Source organism: Lachnellula hyalina (assembly GCF_007821495.1).
Source record: "Lachnellula hyalina strain CBS 185.66 chromosome Unknown contig00054, whole genome shotgun sequence".
In the NCBI taxonomy this organism is placed as follows: Eukaryota; Fungi; Ascomycota; class Leotiomycetes; order Helotiales; family Lachnaceae; genus Lachnellula; species Lachnellula hyalina.
The window spans coordinates 81608-93896 of NW_022157168.1; the positions used below are offsets into that span (position 1 = coordinate 81608).

Here is a 12289-nt window from a genome sequence, read left to right on the forward strand (position 1 = left end):
CGTGCGGATGATGAACAACGTGATGGTGAGGGATGAATCGATGGAAGAAGTGGGGTGAGAGAAGAGGGCCGGGGTGTGAAAATTGTGAGATGGAGGAAGAGAAGAGAATCGAAGAAGTAGTCAAAGAAGATATTGAGTCAGGGAGTGGGAATGTTGAGCTGGAGCTGTGGGAAGATGAATCTCAAGCAATAGCAGCATCGTGCATGGCCAATAGTCAAGCACTCTCAATGTTCACTCACTTACTTCGAAGTAAGATCTTACATCATACTTCCGATCGCCATGGATGTACCCCACGTACTCCACAATAAGCATGCATGGTGGGGTCTGAGTTGAGTATGGAGCATTGATCAGGACTCGGAAAACTTACCACTTCAGGAGCTGCCGAATGTCTGTCCACCATTATCTTGGCTGTAATGACCTTGTAAATACTACCAAAATTGCAGATGCTGTAAGAGAGCGAGGAAACCAGCCCGTTCCATGGCTTGACTCCTACTCTTACACCATACCAATTCGGAAAAGGGGCCACTGGGATCTCCTTGCGGCCCTAGGCCTAGCCACCTCAGCTACCGCCGTCCCAGTGGGCGAGAAAAGACACATACATCACAGTAAGCCAATATATCCTATCTCTCAACCGGAACAGCTCAATTCTCCAATACGCATGCGCAGACACGCACCCCCCTTTGACGAACTCGGGCTCTATCTGGGACGGCAAAGACACGCCCGTCGTGGGTGACGAGAAGAGTAAGAGGGGTGTCGAGGCCTGCGCTCTTATCGGCTAATTCATCTCTATTTGGGACGGCGGAGATGGCGAGGATGCAGTAATTCCATACGAAAAGAAACGATGCGTGAGCATCAAGAACCGAGGGCCAGATTTTCAGGTAAGAAGCTTTTCACGATGTTAGGCCTCAACATTCGTGGCTGATACAGAGACCTCTGCAGACTCACACTCCCATTCGCCATTTCATCTCGATCTGGTGCTGGTGCTGGCGCTGGCGACGATAATGATGATTCTAACTTTATCAATTTGGAGGATGGTTATGGTAGCGATGTTGATGATAGCAATGGAAATACCGCCTTCTCAACCTCATCTGGCAATGGTGAGAAAAATGGCAACATCTTCTGGGATACACCAGCTCTAGGGCTTCTCTTCTAGATTTTATACCCAAGAAAGGACTGATTAGCCTTGAGTATACTTCATTCTCAATCTCACGTCCCTTGTTGTATGACCTTGTGAACGCGTCAAATTATTTTCACAAGAGACTACTACTAGTAATCAAACTTATATCAATCTGCCCTTAGTACCAAAATATTTGGGACAAATGAACAACCAACACTAGGCTACTTCGCCGTCCGTTTGCGCACTGCAAGATTTAAAAGATACGAGAAAAGTACAGTAGGTGGTTAGTGGAAGTTTTGAATAAGTTGGAACAGCAAGCATAAAGGGAGTGCTAGGTAGATATGCAACACGCTTATTGCGGACCGTGATTGACGTTTGGCAGTGCATCAGGTGCATCCGGTGCATCAGGTGCTGAAGAGAGAAAGAGAAAGTACGGTGAGTCTGTAGGGGCACAGTCTGCCGATCCAACGCTAGGCCATTGTGGGCTATATACCTTTTCATTCAGAGTCTTTGCCAACCTCATTTCGTCCCTTTCTAACAAAAAAAAGATCAGGCAAAAGGGTCCAGAAGCTATCCAGATTTCTACTCTTCTATGTAGCAGTATATATAATTTGCGATGGCTGAATTATCTCATTCCAATTATTTACGTGTATCGGACCGAGTCACCCTATGACACCCTCGCACATGCCGATATCCACAATTTATGATAACGTTGTGGGCCAGGAACCACATTTTATCTTCCTAGATTTGACTAGAGTATAGGATGGATATATATTCCCTAGCATGGTCCTGTCTTCAGAGATTTCATTGCTTACCTGTTCATACATGACACCCTCGTCCCGGAAACTTCCTGCTTTGCTCTTTCCCCAAATTCCACCTTGAAGCAACTCCAAACAACAAACATACCAAACACATCATGGCAAAATCCACTCGACGCCCTTCAGTTATCACGAAACGCACCCATATCCGCCAACAAAAGCATGAGGCTACCTTTCCCTCTGACATCTCTGCCCCTCATGGAATCCTCGACAGCGTCATCGTCTCCATAGGCTATGCAGGCCTCGCCGCCTACTGCTATCTCAACCCGCAAAAGTTTTCTGCTCGTGAAATAGCGGCCGTCTCAGTGTCCACCCTCGCCGTATCCTATGGCCTCTACGACTTCGGGAAGCGCAACGGCATGATTCGAGGTGCATCGTATGCTCTTCGCACAGACAACGGCGAGTCCGAGACTGGGCCGAAAGGAATAGACTACATGGAAGATTACTTGCGCAAGGAGTTCAGGGGACAGGAATTCGAGGATTTGAAGACACCCGAGGAGAAGATTGAGTGGTTGAGGAAGGAGGAGAAGAGGATTAGGGCTGGCATGACGGACATGCAGATGAGCTGCGGACAAGCGTATATCGCGAAGGAGGAGGCGTATGCTTCGTACGAGAAGCTGGGCGCGTATGGGGGCCTGGATTGGAAGAAATACAACGATGCGGATAGGGAGTGTCAAGAGCTTTACAACGGGTATGAGAAGGCGCAGAACAGGCTGAGGAGAATTCGGGAAGAGATCAAGGAGCATGAAAATGAGATAGTTTGAGGAGTTGGGGCTTCGTGAGGGTGCTAGGGGCTTGTGCCTCGCAGAGGGTGATGGCGCTTTTCTTTTACCGGGGAACATGATCGCTGTAAATTGTGCAATAATACCCATCCAGGCGTTCCGGCTGACTCGTCAGCCGTACACTTATTGGCTTGACTGAGGCCATTCACACCTTTTCACTAGATTGATTGAGCGGAGGTTGGGGTAGATGAGCATTTAGATGAGTAGCGGTAGATATATTGTGTAGCTAGGGCATTGCTGTTTCGATTCGACAACTAGATATTTCGCCCAATCACTTTCCCTTTTGGTGTCATGGTCCAATTCGAACTTTTTGTCTTCGTTACCACTACCACAGCCATCACGATTCATGGCATGCTGCTTCACGTCATCGAGTCTACAATGGATTGCAAAGCAACCAAGCAATGGATCGAATTTTGACAATGTTCAAAAAGCGTGAATTCAACAGTCAAATTAATCATCGCAGAGAAGCATGTCGCTCTTTATCCTGCGACTTCGAGGCAACTCTTGTCCTGACTGAATACCTGTTGGATAGCTTGCATTTTAATGTAGGCGGCGAAAGCTGCGGCGAAGGTATTCTGAACATTGCTAGCCATCTGTCTGTGTTCACATATGCGATTTCAATTGCTATAATATGTCCCAAGTGGAAGTCGGTAGAGCTACATTATACAGACATCATTGGTACTTTTCTAGCAGCATTCCAACAGTTGATATTCGAGCAGGTCTTGTGATTGCGGCTGCCGGTTATATCGGAGGTAAAGCAGCTCACTCTTTGCTCCATGACTAGTTAGGATCCGGCTTCTACCGAGAAGGTCCTGCTTCTAGCTTGGCCGTTGTACCGTAGTTTTTGCGGCTCTAAAATATGGACGCAATGTCGTATGGCATGGTTCGTTCCGTCTCTCCACATCAAATCTTAGTTTGAGACTTAAAAAGGGGTTTGACTAAGTCAACTTGAAAAATAGCTAAGCCGATTTATGCTGAATAGTTTAGGAAGGATCCGATGAAGTATAAAATGCATAAGTAAACGCACACACCAGTGAACGAAAAGTGACTTATAGCCCCACCAAAACAAATAGCGAAATCAAGTCACCTTTGCATATTTGTAACTATTCCCAACTTTAGATATGCATCAGTCTATATAACATTCTTCCTTACCTATCCTAGCGGGTATTAATGTAAGTGCTATTGCAAAATAAGGATTTAAAGTGCTTAGAATCAATTAATTATTCATAATAGAAGTGGCAGAAAATGTTATTATCGCTACATATAGATGCAGCAATAATGCACTTAGGCTGACCTCGCCGGGTACCTCATCTGCCTCCACATTTGTATGGAGATCGAAGTACCCGGCAAGTCAACGTGCTTTGCACAATTCATACTCCTTTCCCTATTTGACTAGTGTAAGTCGACTTAGTCAAACCCATATTTTGTCATATTGCGTGTTGTATGAGTCGAATACGCTTGGGGCTTATTCTTGGGCCATATAATATGGAGCTCCCTGGATGTTAGTGACACGATGCGAGCTTGCTTAATATATATGTGCATATAACGGGGCCATCTTAGGGCGAATTATGGAGACTTCCTAGGCCGGAAATGAAGATTTTCAGGAGGAAATTACCCTGTTTGAGGAAATCAGCTGAGAATTAGCTTGGGTTTATGCTAGATTTATACTAGGTGATAAATATGTATACTTTGATTATTCTAAGGTATTTATGCTCTCTCTATATTAGTTACAGTACGTTAGTCAAATACATTGGTTGTGAGATAATATCACGTGCCATGTGTCTTGGAGCAGCCACTCCTTCCATCCGTGACCGCACTTGTGTTGTACCACAAGGCTTTTGGGCTTGGAAACCCAATCCTAGCAATTGATACCAGTTGTGAGAATTCTGGTCAGCACAATCGCTACTTGTACTACCAGCCGGGTATTGATGCTACTTGGCCTCAACCTATACACATCAACATTGAAGTAAAAACGACCCAAGACTTAGCCTATAGCCTCAAGAAGAAGCCACGACTTTATCAGAGCCTGTTATCTTTTGATAAATTTAGTAATATCGCTGTGACAGGAAAAGCCACGCACGCTATATACACAAGTCCATTTTATACCTTTACCATCATCAGTCTTTACGACTAAGCACATTTCGATACTCGTGCACATTTGCAGCTTTCTTCCTCGTAAGAAAAATCATTGTAATTCGTTCCTCGAACCGTCCTGTTCCTCCCGGATATGCAAGACCTACCGATTGTGCCTTCTCTTTCAAGAACTTCACAATGCCTCCTTCAGGATTTGTGTCAGCAAGAACAAGGCGCAAGAGCACTTTTACTTACCTGCAGAGAGCAGCGTATCAACGAAGTCCCTCATATTGCACTGCCCTTTCTTCGTCACTACCTCAACCACACCCCCTTCGTTCGCCACCCCCTTAACATGAGCAAAGAAAGCCACAATGTTATGGACCTGCCTCCTATAGTACCGTAGTGCCTCCTCCTTTCCCCCTTCTTTCTGTACTAAAGCACCCCACAACATTTTCTCGGGCATGGCTGTTTCAACGCAGTAATGCGCATACATAGCGCTCACCATCGTCCTCCAGATCTTGCTGAGAGCGAGAGGGCAACCTGGGTTCAGGAGGAAGTACTTCTGGCCGTACCAATCCCAGTTTAGCTCTAAGCACAAACGGGAGAGGCAATGGGTGAGTTGGGGTAGGGTGAGGTTCGAGGTTACTAGCCATGGTGTTTCGAGTGGTGGGCGAGTTGAAGATGCCTGAAGCCTGCACTCTGCTATGAGCCTGTCGATACTCGAAGAAATTGTAGCTTTGTCGTATGAAAACGTACAGGCACTGGTCTTTAAAGCGGGGGTATTTTGGTTGTCAAGGGTTGGGGTTTGGTATGTCGAGCTTGCGCGGCTAGGAGTCGATGGGGGGGTTGGGATTGCAACGGTATATGTTGGCCTCTGAAATGCTGAAGTGATGTTTGGTGTGACTGTGGCAGCCTTCTTTCTCTTAGAGTCGTAAGTCCGAGCCCAGGATTCAAGCGTCGGTACCCAAGAATCTTTCGTTGGTAGGAGGCTCGTGTTTGCTCCCTGGGGACCTAAATTGAGCCCCCTTTCGCTTGGTCGCGTGGCCAACATTTTGGAGGAGTATCGTTGCGGAAGAGACGCCTAGTTTTGAGCAAAGAGACTTTCTTACTTCGAGACTTCGTGGTAGATCTAGGATGTGGAAGCGCTTGCAGTATGAGGAACTGTAGGAAGCTAATACATTGTAGCTGAAGAAAGACTCGAGACTCGAGATATTTTATACTCACGAGGCCATGACTAGTGTATTTCTCTGGGCTGTGAATGTTTTGGTAGTAAACATAATCATCGAACCCTAAGCCTGAAGATGAAGTCTACAACCTGAAATTTGCTAATAACTGGTTGAAAGTCTCTGAAGTGACACAAGGAACGGAACCGCAATAACAACCTGGGGAAAAAACTTGCTCGCTGACGCTGAGGAAATTCCGAAACCCCTGGTCGAGTAATGTGAAATGAGATTCTACGTTATTCACTAACAACGCAGTCACACCTGAACTCACTACCTAGGTATATATTCTCCAGCGAATCCCACAGCACTTTCCTTGAACGCCACCAAACTCACACAAACTACCAACTCCACAGCACCGGCTAGGAAAAGTATTTACTGAATCAAGATGAGCATCTCTGAGAACCAAGACCAATCACCAAGACTTCCTTTCCTCGTCCGCGCCCTCGGATACGTAGACGAGGATTTTCAAGAACCCGCCTCCACACACTCCAGCCCAGATCGCCCATCTTCACCCTGCGCTATAGCCATAGGACACTCCCACGTCCACTCAGACTATACTACCACCGAACTCGCCGAGCTCACATCCGCCTCCATACCCACGCACTACGCACGCATCTTAAGCATCGCCTTCCCCTGGGACAAAATCAACACTCTAGTCAAAGAACAGTATGAAAAAGGCGAGATCAATGACTGCGAGTTGGAGGAGTGGAAATGGCTGTATAAGCTGCAAGCGCTGTCTGGGAGTAATAATGAGGCGTTCGAGGAGGAGCTTGCGATGAGGGCGGTGATGAATGATGTGCTGCTGTGGGGCTTGGCTGTCGATTCTATGACTGGGGCGGTGGAGGAGATGGAGGGGGTGCTGGATGGGTTTGGGTGGGAGGGATGTGTTTTGTGGTTTGAGGATTTCGGGGTGACGTTTGGGAAAAAGTAGGCTCGGTGCTGCCACTTGGGCTAGTTTTCAGGATGAAGTGGACGTGAAACGCGTGCATGGCTTAACCTTCAACGTTGAACTTTCAATAAAACAATTCTCAGACTTATATCTCTCAGTGTCCTAGGCTGTGTGAGGCAAATGACGCAGGCTACTCGAATACTGAATTCCGCCAGATGGCATGGTAAAATAGTAAAATAGCAAAGAAGATCTGGCGGCAAGTGACTATCCTTTTAAGTGGGAAAAGCGTCCGGGTGCAAACATGAAGAAGATGGGATGTTTGAAATAGGTTTGACAAGTGCCTACAGCCTTCAAATCGGCACCAACTCTTGACCACGACAGTAAGACAGAGCAACGAATGATATGATTGCATGACCCCACGCTTCAACTGCCTTGCAGCAACCAGTCATGGCCAAACGAATGCGCCTCCTAACACAACACTACACTACCCCTAGAGCGGCAGAAAAATAGAAAGATATCAATGAAGGAAATAGACGACTGGGTATCTTCTTGCTTTACATTGTTCTAATTGTCTACTTTTGGCGTTTCTTCTTCGGCCGCTTCTCTATCGAATCATCAACATCATGATGCAGCTCTTCTTGTAATTGCTCCCCAGCGGCATCCGCCTCGTTCGATGAATCTGCTTCTTCTTGATCTGAACCAACTTCGCTGTCTTCATCATCAGAATCAGCTCCAAATGCTGCATCGACGGCATCGACGAGATCAATATTGGCCCCGTCTTCACTATCACTGCCAAATCCTTCGAAGCTGTCATCTTCTTCCTCGGCAACAGTTGAAGTGGCATCCATGACAGACGTATCTGCCACTGATTCATCGTCTCGCTTTCGCTTCTTGCCCATCTCTCCGAGTCTGCCGGATCGACCTTCAACACCTGCCTCCTTACTTTCGGCTCCTTCTAGGAGTGGTGGAGGTGTGAACCAAGGGATCTTTCCACGAAGAAAATCATTCAATACCATCTTCGCAACACCATCAACATCTGGCTCTCCACCATGAAGTAATCTTCCTCCCTTTCTTGCCAACAATTCTAAGAACTCAATGTGATCATTGTATCCCTTGATTTGGTATGTCCTTTCAATGTGTTGTGGTTTGGTCTTTGTAAGAACAGCTGGGATGTATTGTTCTGGATTCTCAACGTTCTCAACTCGGACTACACCTCGTAGCAGAATATCCTGTGGTGTATCCGTTACGCTGGGCGGAACCACACCAGGACAGTCGATGAGATAGATTCGCTTCATGAGTGTGATGTATTGCCAGATCTTGGTTTCTCCAGGGATTGGTGCCACTGTACAAACTTTCTTCTTTCTAAGGGTGTTGATGATTGAGGATTTTCCAGTATTAGGGTAGCCGATGAAGCCGACAGAGATCTGCTTGCGGTCTGAATGCAGGGAAGAAAATTGGCGAAGGAGTTGAATGAGAGAGCCTTTGCCAAAGGAATTTGTGATGGATGCGTGGAATGCGAGGGTGGGGTAATCTTTGGATAGATAGCGAACCCAAGAAGCCTGTGATATATTAGGAACTGCCAGCAAAAGTTTGAATGGATATGTATGAATCATTACTAAGAAAACTACCACACAGCCACTAAAGTGGAAGTAGCCTTCAACTCAAACGAAACAGCACCAAACTCTTTACGATAGACTCCCCAAGACGGTGAGCTATCTACTCGAGGTCCGAAGACCAAGAGCGGCGAGAATGGACTCAATCTACCAAAGTTGTAACAGACAGCCTTCCATTGTGAAGAGCACAGAAATGCAGAAGGAGCCTTGACTTAACGATGGAACATGGGAAAGGGATGGGAAATGAGGGAAGCGAGGGGTACTACTTACAGCAACACCGGTAGGTACCAGATCGCACTTGTTCAAGACGAATATCAAGTGCTTGTGTGGTGCCTCCTCCTTGATGTACTTCTCAACACTTCGACATCTCGTTCCCAAGGGATCTCTAGCATCAAGAACATGGATAACCACATCGGAAGAGTCAATGACCTTGTAGAGTTCGTTCCAGATCCGCTTGCTTTGCCCTTTATTGAAGATAGCCTCACGGGCACTTGAAACATAGCCATTATCTATGACACCTGCTTCACCAACTGCTTCTGCGTCACCAGATGTCCCACTCAAGAGTTTAGCTTGTTCAAGGCGATCCAAGTATGTGTCGTGGGACTTAAGGCTATCGTCTGCGAGATCTTCTAACGAGCTAACGTCGAGTCTGACACGCTTCCTCTGAGCCTTGGGACCAAACACTTCTCCGAACGGTGATGCTTCCACGGTCATCTTTGCTTTGTGTTGCTTGATCCCATTCTTACCCTCGCCATCACGGATCAAGCTCATAGGCAACTTGTTGCTCTTCAATAACACAGAGTATGGGTCCGAAGCTCGTTCCGCCATAGCTTCTCTGAAAGAGTTGAGCGCATCTTGGCCAATAACTCGGGAGTTGGTGAACCATTTTCTGTTCGGCTCGACTCGTGCTTGAGGTACTTGCCGACTTTGGAAGGAAGCAGCTATGGTAACATCACCAGCTGCGTTTCTTCGTGCCTTTCCATCCTTGAACATATTCAAGGTCTTCACTTTCTTCGCGGAGCTATAGAGGACCTCGGTCAGCAACGATGATGGTGAGCAATGCGCAAATCATACCGATAGAAATTCTCGCCCTTGACTTTGACATTGGCCATGCCATCGTCAGCCTTGCCCTGACGAATCTTCCTGGCGCCTTCTTTCTTTGCGGTACCCATCTTGAATGTAGTTGCGCAGTACGCTGTTGGTTGATTATTTGGTGTTGGGGTAACAAAAGGTGGGCAAATATTTTTTCTTGAGACGGTGAAAAAAGTTCCTGTGGCTGGGGCTCGCGTGTGGCTTGATCGCGCTAACATCAAGAATACGCTAACATTTTCATCAAGAGCTTCAACTGGAGACCACTACGCTGCATCTGCGCATCTCGACGCAGCGCAGGTCATATTCAAAATGCCTCATTTATTGTCTACAGGCCAGTTGCAGTCTCTCCCCCGCTTCAGGTGTCTCAATGCCGCCAGTTCACGGCTATTCAGCACTTCTACACCCCTTTCAGCCATCGGGCCAGAGAACCCCAAGTTCATAGAGATTCCCACGACACGCCAGCCTCAGGTGTTTCCGAAACTAGACATCAAAGGTGTCCTTCCACCTCCTCGAAACCTTTTCCCTAAACGCGCGGGCAACAAGACTTCACCAAAGTACTTCAAGAGAACCACCCCCTTTCCAAAAGACCGAACCGTACCAGCGAACGAATACGCAGCATGGAAGAAGAGCCTCGCTACAAACAGGCGAAGCAATCTTCACGATGGATTGAGATCCCTTCGACGAAGGAAGAAGATCTCAGACGAACGTATTGCCTGGCAAAGCCGGATCACGAGCGAGGAGAGAGCGAGATTAGTACACGCACCACAACGAGAAGACGAGCGTCTGACTAGCCCAACCATCACCGAGGCAGTGCGAAAACTGCAATTGGGACCAGTACCCGACCCGCAACGTGAAGAACGTGTTGCAGCAAAAGCACAGCGAGTCAAGGCCAAGGAAGCAAGGCGGGAAGAAGCCAGGAAAAACGCGCTGCATACGTTGTATATGCATGCGCGGTCCTTCATTACCACGGAGGAGCAGTTGGACAAGCAGATTGAGGCTATCTTTGTGCCCCACCCGTTCAAGGGAGCAGCTACTGATAATATTTGGGATGCGGTGGGACCGCCGCCTACCGTGCAGGCACTGTTGTCGACGGTCAAGCATACCGAGAGGGAGGCTGTGAGGTATCATGGTGGGCCGGGTGCTCTTACCGGACAGAGGATGAAGAAGATTGCGGAGGAGCTGACGGGTGGGAAGATGGATTAGATGGAAATTGTATGTTAGGGAGAGCTCGAAAGCATCTCAGTGTATGAATGTTCATAATGGATTAGTTGAATGTATGTTACAAGACTGAAACTGTTTTCTAAGCTTGCATGTAGTCTGTCCAGTGACAGGCGCAACAAGTATCCTTCCCCTTGTGCTCATTGACATAGTCAAGGCGTATTTCCAAGGCACTTCCTCTAGCTCTCTTCCATTCCCTCCTGCTCTAAGTTTCGTTTCGCCCTGTAATACCAACTAAAATCCCCCATCCAATCATTGCCTCCTCAACCATCTCTCTACTGGGGCCTAGTGGTTCCATACACAAACCTCTTCAAATCCCCCAAAATTTCATCGATACCCTCGTATTCCCTACCATTCGACGCATCACAGAGAAACGACTTCCACGTTTCGAGTAAATTAGGCGGAAGAAGGTTGTTTGCTTGTGCTACGCCAATAGCGAAGGCTAACTTTCTGTTTAGGTCCCAGAGGAGCGGTATGTCGGTGGGTTTATGGTTAGCCATGGTCGTCAAGATTGGAGCAAGCGGATGTATGCTTGGAGTGGCAGAGCTCTATTATATCAACAAGCGTTGATTTTTCCTCGCCGGGTCTATGACCATTCACAGCAAAAACAGCGTATTGGATGGGTCGGCCCCCTAGAATGTCCTCGGCCGTTTCTGGTCATGTGGTACCATTGGCTTGCATCATTGATGTAATGGGACATCTGGTGACTTCAATTACCACTAAGCACCGTTCGAGTTCTACAGGACAAAAAGAATCCTATAGAATGGGCTGAAATGCTGAGGAAATTAATCACTTGTATCAAGGGAATTTTTCCACATTAGGCAGCCCGGCCACCTGGCCCAGCTAGACAATAAACCTGCTCTTCAGACGCGTGTGTCGGATAGGAGCAAAGGGCTACCAAAGCCTTCTTTCTAGGGGTTGTGAGGGGGAAAGCATGTTGAGAAAGAACAACAGAGTCATCTTTGACGTTCGCCAGCCTCCCTATTAGGAGGAAGCCATCCGCACAATCATATTATAGATATCGGGGACCAAGTCTTTATGTGAAGATATTATAATTACGAACCGAAAGGATCCGCACCGGCCAGCCCTCAGGGTTTAATGCCGTTCTATATTTCTCTCGGGAAGAAAGCCAACGAGTAACGATACCAGGTACTCAATTCCGGACTTATTATGATCCCGTCACCGCGGGAAATTGCAGGAGATACCATTAACCAACTCCGTCTCACTTCACATGTATATCCGCCTGATAGTTCTCAGAGTTTGTTGCGCAAAACCTCAACGTTCAAACTTTAAGAAACGTTGAAGTCCGCCTGAAAACGGGAGTAGCGAGTAGTACCTCGTGGCTTTTTTAAGCATCTTTTCGGATTGATGTTCGGGATCCATACCCGTTTCAATGCATCCGCTTGGCTACCTTGAATAGGTAAGTTCGAAGGCAAATTGGCCCCCAATCCCCAAATAGCTAAG

The 12289-nt window shown here is 47.2% G+C and overlaps 3 protein-coding genes across 3 annotated transcripts; 2 read left to right on the forward strand and 1 right to left on the reverse strand.

The window, feature by feature from the left end:
• Positions 1 to 2033: 2033 nt before the first annotated feature.
• Positions 2034 to 3134, forward strand: LHYA1_G005274 (uncharacterized protein; the record flags this gene model as incomplete). The annotated part of the gene is made up of 2 exons (XM_031150223.1): positions 2034 to 2693; positions 2976 to 3134. 2 exons carry the CDS (start codon positions 2034 to 2036, stop codon positions 3132 to 3134), a joined length of 819 nt encoding a protein of 272 aa, XP_031005915.1.
• A 4340-nt stretch (positions 3135 to 7474) lies between these two features.
• Positions 7475 to 9687, reverse strand: nog-2 (Nucleolar GTP-binding protein; the record flags this gene model as incomplete). The annotated part of the gene is made up of 3 exons (XM_031150224.1): positions 7475 to 8461; positions 8786 to 9536; positions 9590 to 9687. 3 exons carry the CDS (start codon positions 9685 to 9687, stop codon positions 7475 to 7477), a joined length of 1836 nt encoding a protein of 611 aa, XP_031005916.1.
• A 229-nt stretch (positions 9688 to 9916) lies between these two features.
• Positions 9917 to 10810, forward strand: LHYA1_G005276 (uncharacterized protein; the record flags this gene model as incomplete). The annotated part of the gene is made up of 1 exon (XM_031150225.1): positions 9917 to 10810. The coding sequence occupies one exon, from the start codon at positions 9917 to 9919 to the stop codon at positions 10808 to 10810; it is 894 nt and encodes a 297-aa protein (XP_031005917.1).
• Between the last annotated feature and the right edge of the window lie 1479 nt (positions 10811 to 12289).